The sequence below is a fragment of the Ahaetulla prasina genome, chromosome 3, assembly GCF_028640845.1.
Source record: "Ahaetulla prasina isolate Xishuangbanna chromosome 3, ASM2864084v1, whole genome shotgun sequence".
NCBI lineage: Eukaryota > Metazoa > Chordata > Lepidosauria > Squamata > Colubridae > Ahaetulla > Ahaetulla prasina.
The window spans coordinates 110,768,933-110,793,206 of record NC_080541.1 but is presented as its reverse complement, the minus strand read 5'-3'; the positions used below and the strand labels follow the sequence as shown (position 1 = coordinate 110,793,206).

General features: G+C 38.1%; 1 protein-coding gene across 1 annotated transcript in view; it reads right to left on the bottom strand.

Annotated features, from left to right (window-relative positions):
* LOC131194992 (protocadherin-16-like) overlaps positions 1-24,274 on the bottom strand; it is a 120,836-nt gene that overhangs the window by 71,914 nt on the left and 24,648 nt on the right. Inside the window, exon 3 of the mRNA XM_058176619.1 lies at positions 21,061-23,493. Coding sequence (XP_058032602.1) covers positions 21,061-23,493 — 2,433 coding nt within the window. The remainder of the gene's footprint in view (positions 1-21,060; positions 23,494-24,274) is intronic.

Below are 24,274 nucleotides of genomic sequence, written 5' to 3'. Positions count from 1 at the left end.
TGACTGGAAAGACAACTGGTGCTGGAGGAATAGAGCAGGTGGACTGCAACATGAAGGGGTAATATACAGAGGCAGTGAAAGCTCACTGGTGGGGTGGGGAAAGATAGAGCCCATAAACTCATTAACTGAGAGCGGCCAAGTGGTGGTGGGGGAACCATCCCTAAGGAATACCAAGACCTAGCAGAAGCATTCAGCGAGCGGGAATTAGGCATTGTCCGTCAACATCACCCCACTGACTATGCCATTGAGATACTATGGGGGGCAAAATTACTTAAGCCAAAGATGTACTCAATGATCCCCAGAGAGATGGAGGAGCTCAGGAATTTCATGGATAAAAACCTAGCCAGGGGCTTCATTCAGGGGTGAAATGCTCCCGGATCGGACTGGCTCGCGCGATCCAGTAGCGATGGTGGCTGCTGGTTCAGAGGACTGGTAGCAAAAATCCCTGGCCCCGCCCCGCCTGCCTCTGCTGAGCCACACCATCTGCAGAGGTTGTTTTTTTTTTTAACTTTTAAAAGCTGGTTTTGCTTCACCCGAAACATGCCTTTAAAAGTAAAAAAAAGTCTTTGAGGATCCCGCCCCTCAGCTGAGATCGGCAGAGACTTTAAACTTAAAAAAAAAAGTCTCCTCTGGCGATCTCACCTGAGTTCCTCATCAGCAGAACCTTACTTGTATTCTTACTTGTAGAAAACATGTTTTCTACAGGTAAGAGTAGAGATTCTAAGGCACTTACCTGATTACTGATGAACGCATGGCTCTTTTTCCAGCCCGAAAGCAGTTTCACTTTCAGCCAGACAGAATCAATCGCTTAGTTAATCTATTTTCTCGGTGATCAACTGGCTGGCTTTGCTGGCTGAGGAACTCTGGGATTTGAAGTTCAAAATAAAATAAAATAATAAAATAAAATAAATAAAATAAAATAAAATAAAATAAAATAAAATAAAATAAAATAAAATAAAATAAAATAAAATAAAATAAAAATAAAATAAAATAAAATAAAATAAAATAAAATAAAATAAATAAATAAATAAAATAAAATAAAATAAAATAATAAAATAAAATAAAATAAAATAAAATAAATAAAATAAAATAAAATAAAATAAATAATAAAATAAAATAAAATAAAATAATATAATATAATATAATATAATATAATAATAAAATATTTGTGCAGCTTTCTGAGATTTGGTGTGTTTCTGTAGTGTTTCACTCTAACTACACAAACACACAAAATCTCAGAAAGCTGTATGTGGCATTGTGTGTGTGTGTGTGTGTGTGTGTGTGTGTGTGTAAAGTGTGAAAGTTGGTTTTTGAGCTTTTTGTGGCTGTGTGAAGTGTGAAGTGCAGCTGCTTTTACATTGTGTGTGAGTCAGTTGTGTTGTGTTGTGTTGTGTGTGTAAAGTGTGGTTTTTGGTACCTCTTATTGTTTTTTATACTTTGTTAATTATTTTTATTATTTATTGTTATTGGCCACACCCACCTAGTCATCTGACCACCAAGCCACATCCACCAATTAAGCCATGCCCACAGAACCGGTAGGGAAAATTTTTAGATTTTACCCCTGGCTTCATCCAACAGGCAAAAACTAGGATGGCAGTCCCAGTGCTCTTCAAAGAGAGGTAAAATGGATCATTGAGATTATGCATGGATTTTTGGGGAGATCAATGGTGTTTGTGTGGAAAACATGTACCCCCTCCCCCTTATGAAGGACATGCTGGGATACCTGGCCAAGGGGAAGGTATTCACCAAAATGGACTTGAGAGAAGCGTATTACTGAGTAAGAATTAAAGAAGGCAATGAGTGAAAAACTGCTTTCAATTGTCCCTTAGGGTGTTTCCAATTCTGAGTGACCCATGATGTTCATGAGCTAATCAACAAAGTACTGCATGAGCATCTGTACAAGGGAGTATTGGTGTTGTGACTCCGGCCCCCGAGCCTGTCCTCATGGAGGAGGATGACTCGGATAGTGAGGGAGAGGAGCTGACAAGGCCTCCCTCTCCAGATCCCTCCTTCCTGGCAATGCCTCAAGTGCCGATGGAAGGCCAGGAAGAAGGCGTGTCAGAGCCCCCACAGATAGAGGATGAGGAGGATCAATCCTGGATTGACCCTAGACAGCATCAGAAAGAGAGGCGTGCGCAGCAGAGGAAGAGGTGTGGCAGGACCAGAGAGTGCTGAGTCACTGAGCCACACCCCACAGGGGATAAAAGTGGGTGGGGTTGCCATCGGGCCCTTGTGACAGACAAAAGCTACTAAGTGTGAACTGCATCGTGTGAGCTTCAGTTTTTGGATTTAAGGCTTGGATTTTTGTGAGTAACTCTTGACCATTCTTTAGACTCCTGATTGCTCTGGCAACGGACTGTAAACATGCTGACTCTTGATAAGAAACTTGGCTGGCACTTGGAGAGCAGCTGCCAGAACTTTCCTCTGCCAAAGGAAACCAGGCCAACTTGTAAATAAATTGCTGGCAGACATCCTTCGGCACGTGTGTTTTCTTAGGTGAGGGGGGGGGGGGGCAGAACAGTTGGTGTACACGAACAATATCCTAAACCAAGCCAGCCACTCTCTTTGATTATGGAATGCCAAGTGGCTTTCAAAAAGATTACAGATTAACAGTGTTTGAAGGGACCTTGTAAGTCATCTAGTCCAACCTCCTGCCCAAAGCTTAAAAGCCTTTTTGGGGTGAGCCAACTAAGCACCTCCAACTGGAGAAGCTGTTGATAATACAAGCTGACAGCAGAATTTCCGGTTGATGTCACAGCGAGAAAATGTGGATTCATGGGGCTCCATGAAATTCTGCTGAATTCTGTTTTCCAGGAAGTCCTCCAGAGCCAAAGTCACCCCAGAGGGGTGATGAAGACAAAGGGGACACTCTGTGGATTGCAAGGAGATAGAAATCTTTTTGCTTGATCCAGGGAAACCCCTCAAACTGATGAAAGAAAAAGATGGCCATTATGGCCAGACCGAGGCTGTGACAGCCAGATCATAGGAGGAATGAAGAAATGATTTGATAACAGTGTGGCTGATCTGGGTGAGATTTTTCCAACTTCTGTTGAGGAACTTTCCTCAGAAATAACATTTTGTTGAAAGTGGAACTCAAAAGAGGAGGAGGTAGGGTTTTTCCCCATTCCTCAAAGAATAGCAGTGATTAAAACTTTGAGGTACTGACAAATCCAAAAAAGAGAGGAAAGAACTCTTAGAGAGAAGTAAATTTCAAAGCTACAGGAAAGATGGGATTGGTTATTTTCAGTTATTTCAATTGATCTAAAAATATTAGAATATATTTTAAATGATACTTTGATTTGTGGAATTTTTAAGAGAGAAACTTGGACATTTCAGATATTGTGAAGCAAAAATGGAGAAATAGAGCAAGGGCGACATCTATTGGTGGGGAATGAGATCATGAAAGTGAAAGGAATTTGATGTTTCGACTGCTATAGATAAGCCTGTGTCTGATACAAAGTAACACCTGCAAACTGTTTATACTTGACATTTGGAAACAGACAGTGAAAACACTGAAACTCTCTGAACCTTGGTGGATTATAAATATGCTTGGCAGTGTAAAACTAGGAAACAGAGTGGATTTCTTTTGAGATCAGTGGATGGTTTTTTGATCTGCCAGGCATTGTGGTTTACAAAATATTGGGGATTTGGTGGGATTACAAATATTTTTTGATAAAGGAAGAAGAAACAACAGCTGTTTTCAAAGAAACTTTCTATGTTACTAATGGACTAACTTATGGACTGACCTTGTGGATTACAATACTAAAGGACTGTGAAGTTGGCTGGTGATTGAAAAAAAGGGGGGATTTTTTTGGTTAAATTTATGTTGGTAAAATTTTTTAAAAAGCAGGGACAGGAGTTAGCTGGGGATTTCAGATTATTGTTGTTTATCTTTTTAAAATTAATCAGCTTAAAATGACAAGTATTTCAAATCTAACTAAAATAGGGGGGAAAACCTTCATCCACAGCATCAGCATCAACATCTAGTCAATCAAGCCAAAGATCAATAGAAAGTTTGTTGCAGGAAGAAAAAATGAATACATTTCAAAAAGAAATGCAGACAATGTTTCAATCGATACAAGAGGCTATGGCAAAAAACCATAATGGGAAGAAAAATGAGATGGGAGAGATGAAAATACGGATGAAAAAATAGGAAACTTAAAGAGGCTATAAGAATATTACAGAGTCAATTTAATATGTTAATGGCAGACCAGGTGGCAACGAATATACAATATGCTAAACATAATACCTTCTGTAATGCAAATAAACCTGGGAGATGGCTGGCATATAATTTAAGGAAAAAACAGAAAGCATGTGTCATACAAAAAATAGAATATAAAGGTAAAGAGACAGGATAAAATTAAAAAGGCCTTCTCAGAATTTTACACTGCTCTATATGCAAAAGACAAAATATCGAATAGGGATATTTATGATTATTTGAAAGATTATAAGGTTAATACTCTAACATTAGAACAGAGGGAGGAGCTGAATAGGCCGATAGCTACTGGAGAAATAGTGGAGGCAATTAAACAATTAAAAATGGGGAAAACCCCTGGTACAGATGGTCTTACAGCAAGTTATTAAAAAAAATTACAGGATGAAATATTAGGCCCACTTAAAGAATTATTTAATCAGATACAACTAGGAGTGGGAATACCCCCGTCATGGAAAACATCTTTTATTTCACTGATACCAAAAGAGGAGCAAGATTGCTCTAAACCCGGTAACTACAGGCCGATTTCACTTTTAAATAATGATTATAAGATTTTTGTTAAAATAATAGCAAACAGATTAATGTTAGTTTTACAACAAAGAATTCATACTGATCAATCTGGTTTTATAAAAGGGAGGCAGATGAGGAATAATGTTAGAAGATTATTAATATATTGGAATATTTGGAAAAGAAGAATACTTCAGCAGCACTTATTTTTTTGGATGCGGAGAAGACCTTTGATCGATTGCATTGGGATTTTTTATTTAAATTAATAGAGAAAATGCAATTTGGAGATTGTTTTGTTAGAATAATTAAAGCGATTTATAGAGAGCAAACAGCTCAGATTATAATAAATGGTAGTTTGACAGAAGTTATTAAGATTGCGAAAGGAACGAGACAGGGATGTCCCTTATCACCACTATTGTTTGTTTTGACTCTGGAACCATTATTAGATAAAATACGAGAATTAACAAAAATAGAGGAAATTAAAATTAGACAATATGAGTACAATGACGATGTAGTGGTTACTTTAACAAATCCTATAAATTCAAGTAGATTTTTGTTGGAAGCAATTGATAAATATGGAAAAGTATCAGGATTTAAAATAAATCAGAATAAAACAAAAGTGATAATCAAAAATATGTCTATACAACAGAAACAAAAACTAGAGGAAATGACAGGATTTGAGGTGGTAAAAAAGGTTAAATACTTAGGGGTTTATATTAGCTCATCGAACAAGAAACTTTATAAGAATAATTATGACTTGCTATGGCAAAAAGTTCAGAATGATATGAGTGTCTGGAAAAAATTGCGGTTGTCGCTATTGGGGAGGATTGCGGCTATTAAAATGAATGTGTTACCTAGATTTTTGTTTCTGTTCCAGATGATACCAATAATTAAGAAAGATAAAAATTTGGAGGATTGGCAGACTGGGATTAATAAATTTATATGGCAGGGTAAAAAGGCGAGGGTTAAAATGAAAATAATACAGGACTCACGGGAAAGAGGTGGCTTAAAAATGCCTAATTTTAAACTATATTATGAAGCAGTAGCCCTTTCAGTAATAAGTGACTGGTTTAATTTAACGGAGGAAAGAATTTTGAACATAGAAGGTTATGACTTGTTATATGGATGGCATGCGTATTTATTTTATGAAAAAAGTGGATAGGGCTTTTAAGAATCATGTGTTGAGAAGTGCTCTTTATGGTCTGGAAAAATATTCTTATAAATTAGATTACAAGATTCCTATATGGGCGAGCCCCAGACATGCAATAGAGAATATAAATATAGAACAGAAACAGGAAATGATTACTTATAAAGAACTTTTGTATGCTGAAGGAGGTAGATTGCAATTAAAATCATTACAGGTATTAAAATGAAGAAGGAGGAATTATACTTGGTTTCAATATGGGCAAATAAGTGCTAGATGGAAAGAAGATCAAAAATTGGTATAATGCAAAGGGAGGAAAATTTAATAAAGCAAATTAGAAATCAGACCCAGGAGCATATAAAGAGATTGTATAATGTGTTGCTTGAAATAGATTCGGAAAAGGATTTGGTAAAGGACTGTATGATAAAATGGGCACAGAATATTCAGGAACCAATAATGTTGGAAACATGGGAGAAAATCTGGGTTAGAAATGTTAAGTTTACACAAGCACAGAATTTAAGGGAAAATTTTTATAAGATGTTTTATAGATGGCACTTAGATCCCAAAAAATTATCATGTATGTATCCTGATATCCAAGCAAAATGTTGGAGGTGTGGTTGTGATGACGCTACATATTTTCATATTTGGTGGACTTGCAAGAAAATTAAGGCCTTTTGGATAAGAATTTGGTGGATTATTCAAAATGTACTGAAGAAGAAGATAAAGTTCCTGCCACAATTTTTCCTTTTGGGAATTATAACGGATTGTACAGGGATTGAGACTAAATTGATTCTGAATTTAATAACAGCAGCAAGACTGTTGATTGGACAATACTGGAAGAAAGAAGAGGTACCTACAATAGAAGAATGGATATTGAAAGTCATTAATTTGGCTGAGATGGCTAAAATCTCAGCTTTTTTAAAAGACAATACGCAGGAAAGATATTTAATTGAATGGAAAAAATGGATTGATTATCTACAAAACAGATATCAGATTAAGAAATATCAGATTGCCTTTGAATAATTAGGAAGTATTATTTTATGTAATGGGGAGGGGGTTGGGAGATGAAAAGATTTGGATGAGGTTAATTGGATTAGAAGGGAAAATTTTACTCTATGTTTGGTTTATGTATAACAATACCTTGTGATTGACCTGGGAAGCCGGGGGAAGGAGGGGAAGGGGGTTTTCTGGGAGGGATGGGGGAAAAAGGGGGGGAAATATTTTTGTTTTTTAAAACTTTTTCAATTAAAAAAAAATAGGGAACTTTCAGGAAATGATAGTCAAAAACTAACAAAGACAATAGAAGAGAAATCAGAACAAGCAGAGAAAAAAGTGGATGAGATGAACCAAAGATTGACACAGGCAAACAATTTAGAGGGAACCATGATAATGTTGGACATGGAGAAGGCTGATTATTTATTTATTTATTTATTTATTTATTTATTTATTTATTTATTTATTTATCAAACTTCTATACCGCCCTTCTCCCGAAGGACTCAGGGCGGTGTACAGCCTTCATTTAAAACAATTAATATACATATTAAAATAACCATTAAAAAACTTATTCAATAAAAGGCCAAATTAAAACCGTCGATTGACCATAAAAATACCCAATAAAATTACCGTTAAAAGTTTAAAATTTAAATTTAGAATTACTTCCTGAGATTCCAGGACATTGAAGAAGAAAAAGAAGAAGACCTTCCCGACATGATAGAAGTGTTTGGCAGATGCTTTACAGATAAACAAGCAGGAGATGCAGGCAGAGATGGATGAAGTATTCAGAATACATATGAGCTACGCGAGAAGGTATAAACTCCCAAGAGAAATACATGTGAGGTTTGTTAAAAAGACAATAAGAGCTGAAATACTTATACAAGCAAGAGATGAACCATTGAAACACAAGGGGAAAGAAATTGTGGTCCTGAAACAGGTGTCGAGAAGAGTAAGAGACCTACAGAAACAATATCAAATCTTGACAGGACAGTTGATTAAATACAATGTAAACTTCAGATGGTTGACATCTGAGGGAATATTAGTCACTTGAAATGATAAAAGATATAGATTAGACCAGGGGTGAAATGCTCCCAGTTCAGACTGGATTGCCCAATCTGGTAGCGATGGTGATGGGTGGTTTGGAGAACAAGTAGCAAAAATCCCTCCCTCCCCTCCCCCCCCCCGCATGCCCAGCTGAGCCACATGATCATCAGAGGTTTTTTTTTATTTTTAAAAGCATTTTTTCTTCAGCTGAGTAAAAAAAGTAAAAAAAAAAGCCTCTGATGATTGTGCAGCTCAGCTGGGATTGTCAGAACCTTTTCAAAGCATTTTTTCTACAACCTCTTTGGCCGAAGAAGCTGTAAAAATGCTTTTAAAAGTCTCCTCTGGCGATCCCAGCTGAGTTGCCTGATCACCAGAGGCTTTTAAAAGCATTTTTTGACAACCTCTTTGGCCAAAGAAGTTGTAAAAAAAATGCTTTTAAAAGTAAAAAAAAAAGTTGGCCACACCCACCCAGTCACATTACTCACCCACCCTGCCACCAAGCCCACAGAACCGGTAGTAACAAATTTTACATTTCACCCCTGGTTTGGACTCCCTAGTCAAAGCATATGAATTCTATGACCACCAGTTCAGTACAAATGAGGAACAAGAAAAGAAGTGAGGAAGTAGAAGGTAAAAGACAAAAGGAATTAACAAGAGGGAAAAATACACAACAAGAAGAAAGTGAACTCAAAATAATAGAACAAGCAGAATGAGAAGGAGCAAGAGCAAAGGAGCAAGAGAGAAATAAGATCAGCTAGGACAACAAGACCCATTTATAAATGAAATGATGGATGAAGCACTAAAGTTACTGTCAATTTTCATAAATGGACTGAATTCACCCATGAAAAGGAAAAAACTTTTACAAAACTACAATTAAAATTAAATTTAATCTGTCTACAAGAAGCTCACATTAAAAAACAACATAGTAAATTACTGGAATACCCCAAAATTGGGTAATTATATTATTCATTAGCACAACAAAAGAAAAGAGGAGTGGTTCTATATATTAAGGAAACAATAAATGCCAGACAAATTTATATAGATGAAGAAGGGAGAATACTGAGGTAACAGTGGAGGTAACAATAAATCAAAAACAGATATTCTTCTTTAAAATTTTTATTTTTTTTTATTTTTTACAAACTTATCAAATCAATGCGTGAACAGTGTGGCACCTGGGTGTCCAACATTCTAATACAAATAAAACTAGTAAAATTAATCATAATTATTAGATTCAATCAACTTATATATTTCTAATAATGATACACAATTATAATAAGTTGCAATCTGTCATTGTTCAATTATTCCATGTTTTCTTATTGTTACTTTTGTTTTATTATATAAAAGAGTATACATTAACATTCCCCTTTCTCTTATTTCTATCATATTCTAACTTTTAATCATATCACCTTTTACTAAAAACAAAAACATTTTCTATCTATCCTACCTAACTTCTAATCATGTCACCTACCTAAAAAAAAAAAAGGAAAATGAAGAAAGAAAAGGGAAAGCAAATCAAAAGAAGAGAAGAAAAATCATCTATCCATCGTCTTTTGCCTGTTTCAATATTTTAATTGCTATGCTTTTTTTTTTTTTTAACTTTCCTCCCAAGTTCCTCTCCTGGATCTCTCTCTCTGTCAGAATCTGCTTCTTGGCTGTTCAATCCAGATATTTCTCCCACCTCTATTGGAATATTTTAAAAGCATTTTTTCTTCAGCTGAGTAAAAAAAGTAAAAAAAAAAGCCTCTGATGATTGTGCAGCTCAGCTGGGATTGTCAGAACCTTTTCAAAGCATTTTTTCTACAACCTCTTTGGCCGAAGAAGCTGTAAAAATGCTTTTAAAAGTCTCCTCTGGCGATCCCAGCTGAGTTGCCTGATCACCAGAGGCTTTTAAAAGCATTTTTTGACAACCTCTTTGGCCAAAGAAGTTGTAAAAAAAATGCTTTTAAAAGTAAAAAAAAAAGTTGGCCACACCCACCCAGTCACATTACTCACCCACCCTGCCACCAAGCCCACAGAACCGGTAGTAACAAATTTTACATTTCACCCCTGGTTTGGACTCCCTAGTCAAAGCATATGAATTCTATGACCACCAGTTCAGTACAAATGAGGAACAAGAAAGAAGTGAGGAAGTAGAAGGTAAAAGACAAAAGGAATTAACAAGAGGGAAAAATACACAACAAGAAGAAAGTGAACTCAAAATAATAGAACAAGCAGAATGAGAAGGAGCAAGAGCAAAGGAGCAAGAGAGAAATAAGATCAGCTAGGACAACAAGACCCATTTATAAATGAAATGATGGATGAAGCACTAAAGTTACTGTCAATTTTCATAAATGGACTGAATTCACCCATGAAAAGGAAAAAACTTTTACAAAACTACAATTAAAATTAAATTTAATCTGTCTACAAGAAGCTCACATTAAAAAACAACATAGTAAATTACTGGAATACCCCAAAATTGGGTAATTATATTATTCATTAGCACAACAAAAGAAAAGAGGAGTGGTTCTATATATTAAGGAAACAATAAATGCCAGACAAATTTATATAGATGAAGAAGGGAGAATACTGAGGTAACAGTGGAGGTAACAATAAATCAAAAACAGATATTCTTCTTTAAAATTTTTATTTTTTTTTATTTTTTACAAACTTATCAAATCAATGCGTGAACAGTGTGGCACCTGGGTGTCCAACATTCTAATACAAATAAAACTAGTAAAATTAATCATAATTATTAGATTCAATCAACTTATATATTTCTAATAATGATACACAATTATAATAAGTTGCAATCTGTCATTGTTCAATTATTCCATGTTTTCTTATTGTTACTTTTGTTTTATTATATAAAAGAGTATACATTAACATTCCCCTTTCTCTTATTTCTATCATATTCTAACTTTTAATCATATCACCTTTTACTAAAAACAAAAACATTTTCTATCTATCCTACCTAACTTCTAATCATGTCACCTACCTAAAAAAAAAAAGGAAAATGAAGAAAGAAAAGGGAAAGCAAATCAAAAGAAGAGAAGAAAAATCATCTATCCATCGTCTTTTGCCTGTTTCAATATTTTAATTGCTATGCTTTTTTTTTTTTTTAACTTTCCTCCCAAGTTCCTCTCCTGGATCTCTCTCTCTGTCAGAATCTGCTTCTTGGCTGTTCAATCCAGATATTTCTCCCACCTCTATTGGAATATTTTTAAAGATACCTCTGCAGACCTGGATGAACTCACAGATACTGTAACATCATATGTCAGCTTCTGTGAAGACCTATGTGTACCTACAAGGAACTTGCGAATATACAGTAACAACAAACCTTGGTTCACACCTAAACTTAAGCAGCTACGACATTCCAAAGAGGAGGCCTACAGAAAAGATGATAAAATGCTGTACAATCAGGCCAGAAATGTACTAACAAGGGAGATCAGAGCAGCAAAAAGAAGCTACTCTGAAAAGCTAAAGAATCAGTTTTCAGCAAATGAACCAGCAAACATGTGGAAAACTCTTAAAAATATCACCGGCTATGGAAAACCTCCTTCCCAGGCTGAAGGTAATCAACAACTGGCAGATGACCTGAATGAGTTTTACTGCAGGTTTGAAAGGAAACTACAGCCACCTATCTCCACAACCCCCATCTCAGACACACCAACAACAGCCAAGCCTCCTACAACTGACCCCATTTCATTGGGTTCACAACCCCTAGTGATCACAGAAAAAGAAGTGCAGGACCTATTTCACAGACAAAAGCCAGGAAAAGCTCCAGGCCCAGACAAGATAACTCCTTCTTGCTTAAAAGTCTGTGCTGACCAATTGGCCCCCATCTTCACCCATATTTTCAATAAATCACTAGAGATGTGTTATGTTCCTTGTTGCTTCAAACGCTCTACCATCATCCCAATGCCGAAGAAGCCCACCATCAAGGAACTGAATGACTACAGACCAGTTGCTCTAACATCTGTAGTCATGAAAACCTTTGAAAGGCTAGTGCTTTCCTACTTGAAAACCATCACGGATCCGCTGTTAGACCCCTTGCAATTTGCATACCGAGCAAATAGATCAACAGATGATGCTGTTAATATGGCTCTGCACTACATCCTACAGCATCTTGAGTCTCCAAAGACCTATGCAAGGGTCCTTTTTGTAGACTTTAGTTCAGCATTCAATACCATCATTCCAGACATTCTTCTAACTAAGCTAAACCAGCTACAGGTACCGGAACAGACTTGTAAGTGGATCACAAGCTTCCTAACAAACAGGAAGCAGCAGGTGAAGCCAAGCAAGATCACATCAAATACCTGTACAATTAGCACAGGGCCCCCCCAAGGCTGTGTGCTCTCCCCACTTCTCTTCTCTCTGTATACCAATGACTGCATCTCCAATGATCCATCTGTTACGCTACTGAAGTTCGCAGATGACACAACAGTGATTGGTCTCATTCGAGACAATGACGAATCCGCATACAGACGAGAGGTCGAACGATTAGCCTTGTGGTGCAACCAAAACAATCTGGAACTGAACACACTCAAAACCGTAGAAATGGTGGTAGTCTTTAGGAAAAACCCTTCCATACTTCCACCTCTCACAATACTTGACAACACAGTATCAACAGTAGAAACCTTCAAATTTCTGGGTTCTATCATATCGCAAGATCTCAAATGGACAGCTAACATCAAAACATCATTAAAAAAGGACAACAAAGAATGTTCTTTCTGCGCCAACTCAGTAAGCTCAAACTGCCCAAGGAGCTGCTGATCCAATTCTACAGAGGAATTATTGAGTCTGTCATTTGCACCTCTATAACTGTCTGGTTCGGTTCTGCAACCCAACAAGAAAAACACAGACTTCAGAGGATAATTAGAACTGCAGAAAAAATAATTGCTACCAACTTGCCTTCCATTGAGGACCTGTATACTGCATGAATCAAGAAGAGGGCCGTGAAAATATTTGCAGATCCCTCGCATCCTGGACATAAACTGTTTCAACTCCTACCCTCAAAACGACGCTATAGAGCACTGCACACCAGAACAACTAGACACAAGAACAGTTTTTTCCCAAAGGCCATCACTCTGCTAAACAAATAATTCCCTCAACACTGTCAGACTATTTACTGAATCTGCACTACTATTAATCGTTTCATAGTTCCCATCACCAATCTCTTTCCACTTATGACTGTATGACTATAACTTGTTGCTGGCAATCCTTATGATTTACATTGATATATTGATCATCAATTGTGTTGTAAATGTTGTACCTTGATGAACGTATCTTTTCTTTTATGTATACTGAGAGCATATGCACCAAGACAAATTCCTTGTGTGTCCAATCACACTTGGCCAATAAAAAATTCTATTCTATTCTATTCTATTCTAGAAATGGTGGTAGACTTTAGGAGAAACCTTTCCATACTTCCACCTCTCACAATACTAGACAACACAGTATCAACAGTAGAAACCTTCAAATTTCTAGGTTCTATCATATCGCAAGATCTCAAATGGACAGCTAACATCAAAAACATCATTAAAAAAGGACAATATATTGATATATTGATCATCAATTGTGTGGTAAATGTTGTACCTTGATGAACGTATCTTTTCTTTTATGTACGCTGAGAGCATGTGCACCAAGACAAATTCCTTGTGTGTCCAATCACACTTGGCCAATAAAAAATTCTATTCTATTCTATTCTACCCACTTCCGCTGCCTAGTTCCCCAAATTTCTGCCCAGGTCCCATCTCCCTTTCTAACATCTCTTCCAACTCTCTTAATACATTTTCCCCCTGGTTTAATTCATCAATCACTGTCATTTCCATTGTTGTCTCCTCTTTGTCTTCTTCCTTCATTTCTTCTGCTGACTCCTCCCTTTCCTGGGCATCTTGTTCTTTACTCATCATCCCTCGTATGATATTTTCCATTTTTTCCATAATTGCCATAAATCCTTTCTCCGTGGTGTCTTTTGTGTTTTGGAAGAGTAACGCCATCTCCTTTGAAATTCCACCCATTTCTGCCTCATAAAGCATCTTCTTTTATTTTATTTTTAAAAATCAACTTTTGTCTAACAATCCAAGAACTATTAATTCAGTCCTTAAGTTGCCCTTCAGGGAGTGCACTAGTCCCAGTTCTTTATATCCCTTAGATAAACAGTCAGTTCCATTTAGGTAATCCCAAAAGTTTACATCTTTACATCCCCTTTACAAGTTCAGTCTTCCAGCATAACATTCAGGGATCACTTTAGTTAAGAAAACTTTCTTATTTTCATATTTGGGTCTCCAGTAGTCATAGGGTAGTTAAAAGTAATCCAATAGGTATTTTAACAGTCCTTCATGTAGATATTCCCAGGCTTGTACTTTTTTCTTTTGTCAGCAGGTGGCACTCTCAGCTTAAATTTCAGTATTGCCATTAATCAAGTGTTCTTTTAGTTATAGAACAATTAGAAAAGCAGAATAAGTTTTGTTAGTAAATGATTCCAGCATTTTAAAATGCCTTCCCAGTACCACGTCTTCCCAATTTTAAAGTCCAATTTTCTGTACATTTCAAACTTTGTTATTATCTCTCCTATTCCCCTCACTTCCAGTCTGGTAGTTTCTCAGAATGTTCAGATGCCAGTGTAACAGATAATTCTGAGCAAAAAGTCCTAAATTATTCCTTGGGGTTGAATTTAAAGCAAAACAAAATCCTCTTCCCCAGTTCCAGTCACTGTTCACCTACTTTGCTCCAGCACCAGTCTTAGATGTTCATCGGTTGTCCCAGCTTTGTAGCAGCCATTTTTAGCTGCCTCTTCTTCTTGCTGTGGCTGAGTGGGAAAAGAAACCCGGGTCAGACAGGAGAGCTGCGACTCTCCTCGACATCACAGGGTGCTCCTCTTTGCTTCACCATCCCTACAGGGTGGCTTTGGCTCCTCTCCAAGTCCAAAAACAGGGAGAAGTCAGCAGAGTGAACACGGAGTCCTGTTCACCGGGTCTGAAGGTGCCACTACATCAACCAGAAGTCTCAAAAAACAGATATTCTTAATAGCAATATATGCACCAAAGAATGAACAAGAAGAATTTTATGAAAAACTCCATAAGAAAATTATTGAAATGGATTATGAAAATATTTGTGTGGTAGGAGATTTTAATGCAATTGTAGACACAAAACTTGATTATAGAAGTAGTAAAGCAAGCAAAAAGGCAATAAAAACTCTCCCAAGGACTTGCAGAAGTATGTATCCAAGATATATGGAGAGAAACAAACCCAAAGAAAAATAAATATACATTTTTATTCAAATAGACAGCAATCATGGTCAAGAACAGATATGATATTGATGTTGCTGGAATTAAGAGCAAATGTACAAGATACATACATACATACATACATATGTCAGTGGTGGGATTCAGTTTTTTTTACTACTGGTTTTGTGGGCATGGCTTGGTGGGCATGGCTTGGTGGGGTCATGTGACTGAGTGGGTGTGGCCAACTCGACATCACTCATGCCAAGGTCAAGTGGGAATGGCCCACTCGATGTCACCCACCAAGCCACACCCACAGAACCGGCAGAAAAGGCAGCTCTTGCGGCCTGCCCCTTTATGGTCCCCCCTCCTCCCTGCATCAAAGTACCTTAAAGGGACACCACAGTCTAGCTGCCTTCTGAGCAGCTCCACTGCAATGCAGTCCCTCCGGCACAGCATCCCCTTTGTATTTTTTGGAGCAAAATGACCCTCACTGCCATATCCCTGGCATCAGCTTGTATTATCTATCTATCTATCTATCTATCTATCTATCTATCTATCTATCTATCTATCTATCTATCTATCTAATTATATCTATCTAGATATAGATATAGATGACAGGTATAAGTATAGGTGTAGATGTAGATGTAGATGTAGATGATGTAGATATGGATATAGGGATAGGAATAGGTATAGGTAGATGTAGATATAAATATAGATATAGATAGATATAGATATAGATATAGATAATACAGTCTGATGCCAGGGATGTGGCAGTGGAGGCTGTTTTGCTCCAAAAAATGCAAAGGGGATGCTTCAATCCTGTGCCTACACTTCTAGGAAAGGCGTTGGGTGGTGTGGGAGAAGGAAGTGTATGCTGATTGATTGGTGCTGCTGACTTGGAGGCAATTCCTAGAAGGCGGTAAGCTTCCGTTTAAAGTGTGTACTGACCATAAGAACCTGGAAGCCTTAAGAACCCCAAGGAAGAGTTCCACGGTAGTTTATTGAAGCCCTTCCAAGGCTCCAAGTTAAGGCTAGTCGAGGACTCCTGTAAAGGGGGGGAGGGGAACACTATGAGATAAAGAAATTACTGGACTCAACGCTTTAAGGGGAAATTACAATGTTTAGTGCAGTGGAAAGGATATCGCCCAGTTGATGCAGAGTGGGTAACTGCCCAAAAGGTTAGTGCAGATAAGTTAGTAGAACAGTTCCATGTAAAATACCTCAAGTGACCAAAGAGATTAGTGAAAGCTAAGAGCACCTAAGCAACAATAATTAATCTGTGTTTAATATTTTCAGGTGCCATTTTCCTTCAAGGGGTCTCAGTGTCAAGATTGAACCACTTTGCTTCCACTTTTGAAAAGCAAAACTAATGCTTTTCAGTTTGCCAGTGAATTGAGGGGAGGGAAATGCAATGTGGAGAATGTATGCAGAGATTGTGAGAGCATGGAACCAGCAAGACTGTCTCAATTGGACAATGTGATCAACCGGGGTGGGGAGAAGGAAAAAGTATTGTTTAACAGGGCAAGCATTTGTGGAGGAAACTAGAGCTTCTTTTCCAAAGCACCTGAAGGCCAGACAAGAAATAATGGAGGGAAACTGATCAAGGAAAGATTCAACCTAGAAATAAGGAGAAATTTTCTGATAGAGAACAATCAACCAATGGAAAAGCTTGTGGGAGCTTCATCAATGGAAGCTTTCAAGAAAAGACTGGACTATATCTGTCAGAATATATATATATATTGGGGTCTGTTGCTTGGGGTCTGTCCCTTCCAACTCTGTTAATCCTGTTCTGTTCTGACCACACTTGGAATACTACATCTAATTTTGGTCACCACAACAATATAAAAATGTATATTGGGACTCTGGACAAAGTGCAGAAAAGAGCAACAAAGATGATTTGGCGGCTGGAGGCTAAAATATGTGACGAATGGTTGCAGGAATTGAGTATATCTAATCTAGTGAAAAGGACAAGGGGAGACAAGATAGCAGTGTCCCAATATTTAAGGGTCTGCCACAAAGAAGAAGGGGTCAACCCAATTTCCAAAGCATCAGAAGGCAAGACAAGAAGAAATGATTGGAAACTAATCAAGGAGAAAAGCTTACTTAGTTCTACTAGAACTAAGTAGAAATTTCCTGACAGTGAGAACAATAAACCAGTGGAACTTCAGAAAATTGTGGGTGCCTTATCATGGAGGCTTTTAAAAAGAGATTTTGTCTGAAATAGTATACAGTCTCTGTATACTTGTGCAGAGGGTTAAACTAGAACACGGGCATCAAACTTGCAGCATCACGTTGCCATCATGTGACATTTTGCAATGTTTTTCCCTTCACAGAGCTGGGTTGGGCGTGGCCTGCGTGTGACGCATTCGGCCCATGGGCCACCAGTTTGACACCTCTGGACAAGGTCCCTTGCATTTCTGTTATTCTGTTACAAATAGATGTCTAATTTTTTTCTTGAAACCTGCAGTGATGGGGCATTTACAACTTTGGGGGGCAAGCTGCTCCATTTGATTATTTTCACTGTCATGAAATTTCACTGCAGGTGCTTGAGAAAGAGATGGACCATTCTTATAACAAAAGACCATCTCATAATTGGACAATGTGTTCAATCAAGGGTGGGGAGAAGGAGAAAGTATTGTTTGACAGGACAAGCATTTGCAGGGGAAACTAGACCTGGTTTCATTTCTTCAGTATCAACATGGTGTATCCAATAAAGCTTTAATTTTCAATTCAATTTTCCCGAGAGTGTTTCCTTGTTTTGGGTTCGCTAATTGGACAATTGACAATTGGGATGGGTAGAAGGAGGAAGAGGAGGAGAAAGACTATTTTTTCCTACTGCACTAGGAAAATGTGCCTGGAAGTCATATTTGCAGTTGGAGGGAGATAAATAAAGGCTGACATTTTCTGTTTCTGCTCTCTATAAGTGGTTGAAACCCCTTTCAGGTCACAAGGCAACTAGGCAGTGTAAATCAAGCCACTACAATCATCCCTTTGGAGTGAGTTGCTTATACTAAGTATACTGGTCATCCTTGGAAACTGATAATATCCAGTAAATATCCCAGTATGTTGGCATCCTGTCCCCACATCTTTCCATGTTGCAAAAAGTGATACTGGAAAAGATAATAAAAAAACAGATCTGTGAACATCTAAAAATAAATAGTTAAACTAGAAGCCAGCATGGGTTTGTTAAAAACAGACCATGTCAAACCAATCATATTTCATTCTTGGACAAAGTGACTAAGTTAGTAGACCAGCAAAATGCTCTGGACATAGTATACTTAGATTTTAGTTAGGTATTTGGCAAAGTAGATCACAACTTCTTGGTAAACTAGAAAATGTGAGATTGCCATCAGAAATTGTGGGTGCATCATCACTGGAAGTTTTTAAGAAGAAACTGGATAGTCACTTGTCTGAAATGGTGTATGGTCTCCTGCTTGAGCAGAAGGTTGGACTGGAGGACTTTCAAGGTACCTTCCAGCTCTATTCTGATTGATTCATTTTGGGGAGAAACCTCCTGCAGTCTGTATGTCAAGAGTTTGTTCAGTTCTGACTCTCTGCCTACCCAAAATTTTCATTTTGACTGAAGAAGTTACTTGGATGAGAAACAAAATGTCTCAGTTTTAATAAACTTTGGTCCAGTTGCCATGATTTAACTTTTTAGATAAATTGGTTGATTTTCGCTGACCACCTCTGCATTATGCAAACCTGTAGCTATTTCATACCCCTTCTTTAGCAACTTTAGTGGTGTTCCTTTCAGATATTTGTTTCCTTCTTTCCTTCAATTCGTTTCTCATGTTTCTGGAAGTCTTTAATGTATAGTTCCCCAAATCCTGACCCGCTTAAGCATTTAATCACTTGTATCACTCTCCATCAATCAGATCAAGCCTTGATCTTGAGCTGCATTATAAACCCTTCAGTTTCTAATCAGTATATGCAAATTTCATTTAAATAGGTTTTCACTCAGTCCACATTCTTTCCCTCAAAGGCCCATTCAAACCCCTGCAAAATTTTATTTTTTATTTATAAAATTTATTGGAGCAGTGTGGTGGCCTAGAGGTGAAGATGTTTGCCTCCAATTGGGAAGGTTGAGATTTCAGTCCTAGTCATTGACAAATGTTTCTTTATCAGGTCGCAAAGAGAAAATATCTGCTGCAAACTCCATGCAGGCATCAAGAAGGGCATCTAGCCAGCAAACACTCATTCAGTCACCCCAACTCCACCCCCAACTCCACCCGGAATCAAAGAATTACAAGAAAGAAAAACATTATTAGCCACCTGTTTTACCACAAGGTAATACTTGATGGGTTACAATCAGAGAAAATAAAAAACAGAAAATATTAAAATAAAATATTAAAGTAAAAATATTAAAAACATAAATAAATTAATACCCACAACCCACCATGATCTAATTACAGATGGGGAGGGTGGGGGCAAGATGTGGGGGAGATGGAATCTATTGTTAATCGATCAACCACCTCCACTGTGATACTCCCCCATTGGGCCCCCAAGCTAACTGGCAGAGTCAGTTCTTCAGGCCCTTGAGAAAGGATAGGAGGGTTGGGGTGAGTTCACACCAGGGGGCAAGATGTTCCGGAGGACAGATGGAGGAGCAGAAAAGGCCCTTCTCCTGGACCCCACTAGCTAGAACAATCGGGCCGACAGGGCCTGCAGCATGACAGGGCCACCTCTACTGGCACGGGTGGGATGAACCAATCCCAGTTGGGTGAGACGGTCCCTCAAATAGCCTGGACCCATGCCATGAAGGGCTTTAAAGGTGATTACCAATACCTAGAATTGAACCTGGAAGCAGACAGGCAGCCAATGCAGATTGCAGAGCAGTGGTATGACATGGGCCATCCGTCAGGCCCCAAGAATTGCCCATGCTACCGCTCGCTGCACCAGCTGCAACTTCCAAATTTTAAAAACCTTGTAAATTGTTTCCTTCTGGGAGAATTCTATGATTTTCATTTAAGGCAGTGTGAATTTTATAGCTTCTCACCTACCAAATTATTTATTTATTTATTTATTTATTTATTTATTTATTTATTTATTTATTTATTTATTTATTTATTTATTTATTTATTTATTTATTTATTTATCAAACTTCTATACCGCCCTTCTCCCGAAGGACTCAGGGCGGTGTACAGCCTTCATTTAAAACAATTAATATACATATTAAAATAACCATTAAAAAGCTTATTCAATAAAAGGCCAAATTAAAACCGTCGATTGACCATAAAAATACCCAATAAAATTACCATTAAAAGTTTAAAATTTAAATTTAGAATTTAAAAAGTCAGGCCAGTCCCGCTTGTATAAATAAATAAGTTTTCAGTTCCCGGCGGAAGGTCCGAAGGTCAGGCAATTGGGGTAAACCGGGGGGAAGTTCGTTCCAGAGAGTAGGTGCTCCCACAGAGAAGGACCTTCCCCTGGGGGCCGCCAGCCGACACTGCTTGGCGGACGGCACCCTGAGAAGACCCTCTCTGTGAGAGCGTACGGGTCGGTGGGAGGCATGTGGAAACAGCAGGCGGTCCCGTAAGTACCAGGGCCCTAAGCCATGGAGCGCTTTGAAGGTGGTAACCAAAACCTTGAAGCGCACCCGGAAGACCACAGGTAGCCAGTGCAGACTGTGCAGGAGTGGTGTTACCCGGGAGCAACGCGGTGCTCCCTCAATCACCCGCGCAGCTGCATTCTGGACTAACTGCAGTCTCCGGGTACATTTGTACAATTACATTTGGTACAATTACCACACAGGATAAATACCCATATAGAAACTAAAATACATGTAAAACTAATACAAATTTCTCAGTACATTACCCTAAATGAACTAGTTTTCTACAAATTCACAGCAACGTACATTAATAGACAATATTTTATTTTTTAGAAATTAATAATTTCTGGGTTACTCAAATCATGTAGATCTATAACGTAATTACAATGATTATTCTTACCTGGGATATATGCTCTCTTTCCTCCAATTGATTAGGAAGATCATGGCAATCATTACGAATCTGTGGATTCAGCAGAGTTTTTTGATGCTCCATAGTAAAAACAGGAAAGAAAGGCCTAAGGAATTTAAACTCACTGCTCAGAGACCCATCAGCTAAGCACACTTCATAGCTGTAGGCCTGGGAAGATGTCCCAGTATTAGGATCCACACACTTGTCTTGCAAATTGGGTCCCACAGGGAAATTCGGTGCAGAATGAGAACTTCCTAAGAACTTCCTTCGCTTCTGAAACTTGGTTGCAATAAACACCATAACAGAAAGCAAAAAAATGGATGAGATGGCAACCAAACAGATAATCAAATACAGTGTTAGAGTATGATCTCCCTCCTGCGGGACTTCACCTTTAGGATTATCCATAATTTTCATGTAAGGATCAGAGAAGCCATCCACTAGAAGAATTCTTAGGGTCGCTGAGGCAGACTGAGGAGGATGCCCATTATCCCTCACTGCCACAATAAGAGTGTGTTTGAAACTGTCTCGGATGTTCACTGGCCTCATGGTTTTCACCTCCCCATTCTGAGTCCCAACAGTGAAGAGACTCGGATCTGTGGCCTTCAGCAACTGATAGGAAAGCCAAGAATTCTGCCCTGAATCTCTGTCCACTGCCACCACTTTGGTGACGAGGTAGCCTGTCTCTGCTCCCCTGGGAACCAGATCATTTGATGGAGAAGTGCTGTTCTGAAGGGGGCAGAGGATGAAGGGGGCATTGTCATTTTCATCCGTGATAAGAACTCGGACCATTGTTTCTGAGCTCTGGGGAGGTGAGCCCTTGTCTACAGCCCTCACCATCACCTGGAAATCCTGTATATCCTCATAATCTATAGATCGAATGGCATACAAGTTCCCAGTTTCAGAGTTGATGGAGATGAAAGATGATGCAGACTCTTCCCTGATCTTTCCAAACAAAAGAGAGTAGGTTACTTTTGCGTTCTGTTCTGTGTCCACATCCGCAGCATGGACTGATCCAATGAGCAGTCCTGGAATGTTGTTTTCTCGTAAGTGCAAATCGTAGAAACCTCTTTCAAACATTGGAGGGTTATCATTGACGTCTGAAAGTTGAATGCTAATAACTGTCTTTGAAATGAGATTGGGAGAACCTTGGTCGGTGGCTGTGATGGTGATGTTATAATGTGACATTTGTTCTCTGTCCAATGGCTGTTGAGTCACAAGCTGGTAATAATTGTTCTCAGTCAGTTTTAGTATAAAAGGCAGGTTTTTCTCAGTGTTGCAGGTAGTTCTGCCATTGTCTCCGGAGTCTTGATCTCTGATGCCAAAAAGTGCCACCAGTGTTTCCGGGGAAGAATTTTCTGGTAAAGGATTAGTGATGGATGATACAATTATTTCTGGAGCATTGTCATTCTCATCTTCAATGTCAACAAGAACTTTACAGTAAGCGGACAATCCCCCTCCATCTGTGGCTTTGATGCTGAGTTGATATTTACTGTTTATTTCATAATCAATTTTCCCTACAAGCGTAATTTCCCCAGTATGATTGTTTAACCTGAATGATCGGAGTACATCTGCTGGTGCTTGGCTAAAAGTGTAACTGATGTGAGCGTTGGATCCAATGTCTTTGTCAGTGGCTTCAACTTTAGCAACCAATGAACCTGGATGACTATTTTCCATTAGCTTCACTTTATACACTGTTTGTTCAAATTGGGGCACGTTATCATTGGTATCCAGAATATCAATAATTATCTGTGCTGTGCCAGTTCTCCTTGGGATCCCTCCATCCACAGCTTCCAGAGTGAGGATAAACTGAGGGATCACCTCGCGGTCTAATGGTTTTGCCAAAAGCAGTTCTGCATATTTGCTGCCATCATTTTGACTTTGTACGTCCAGCTTAAAATATTCACTTGTGCTAAGTATGTAGTTCCAAATAGCATTTTTTCCTTTGTCTAAATCATGGGCTGTCTCCAAGGGGAAACGTGCATTTATGGGAGTCTGCTCAGGTATTTCAAAAAGGAATTGATTCTGAGAAAATATAGGGGAATTATCATTGACATCTTCTACCTGAACTTCAATTTTGAAGAATTGAAGAGGATTTTCCAGCAAAATTTCAGAGAAAAGAGTGCAAGGATCACTCAAATCACACAAAGCTTCTCGGTCAATTTTATCCCTCAATATTATATTCCCAGAATGAGGATCCAGCTGGAAATCCTGCCTGGAACTCTTAGAAATCAACTGTGCTCTGCGAGCAGAGAGCTCCTTCACATCCACTTTCAAATCTTTTAGCACATTTACTACTATTGATCCAGCTTTCTTCTCCTCAGGCATTGAATAGAGGAATGGTTCACACAACATACCAGAGCTACATAGAGAAATAAAGAACAAGACCACTTGCCTGCTAGGACGAGAGACTTCCATTTTTCCAGCCTTTTTCAGGGAAGGTCAATAAGAATCTTTGTAAAGCAACTCCTATAATTTCCTTTATAGTTGTGATCAGAATCTAATGGGACTTATTTTTTGGTATTAATACTGGAGTATTTTCTTCGGAAATTTCTCAAGATTTAACTGAAAGCTGTTGCTTTTTGTTCTGAGATTCCTTTGTCTAATGACTAGATCTTTCTGAAGTAAATGAATCTCTCTTTTTACTGTTTGGTGCAATAGCACCACCTTGTGTGTAAAGTAAAATGTAGCATTGAATTTATGAAACTCCTCTGAAAAGGCCATTTATTTAAAGTGTGTGCATCTTTTCAAAAGAACAAAATGTTATACAATCTTGGCGTTTATTGTCATATCAAAATAATATATTAATAGCTTTCAATCCAGAGAAAAAGGATTCCTCCCAAAATGTAAGAGCTATAATTTTCGGTATAGTTGTGATATGAATGTGTGTATAAGAATGTGTATAAAGTACCGTAAGTACAAAGTTCCAGAGGAATATCACTTGTGTGTTTTATTTTTACTTGCACCTTTTCATGTCATACATTATAATGACCATGTAAGATATATTTGGAAACAATTATGTTTTTCGCTTCCACTCATATCTAGACATTTCATATTTTGTTTCAGAAGGAAATTAAGCAGCCAGGAATCTAAATTAAAACGTCTCCATTTGCAGAGGTTGCCACTGCATTTCTTTCTTTCTTTCTTTCTTTCTTTCTTTCTTTCTTTCTTTCTTTCTTTCTTTCTTTCTTTCTTTCTTTTTATTACT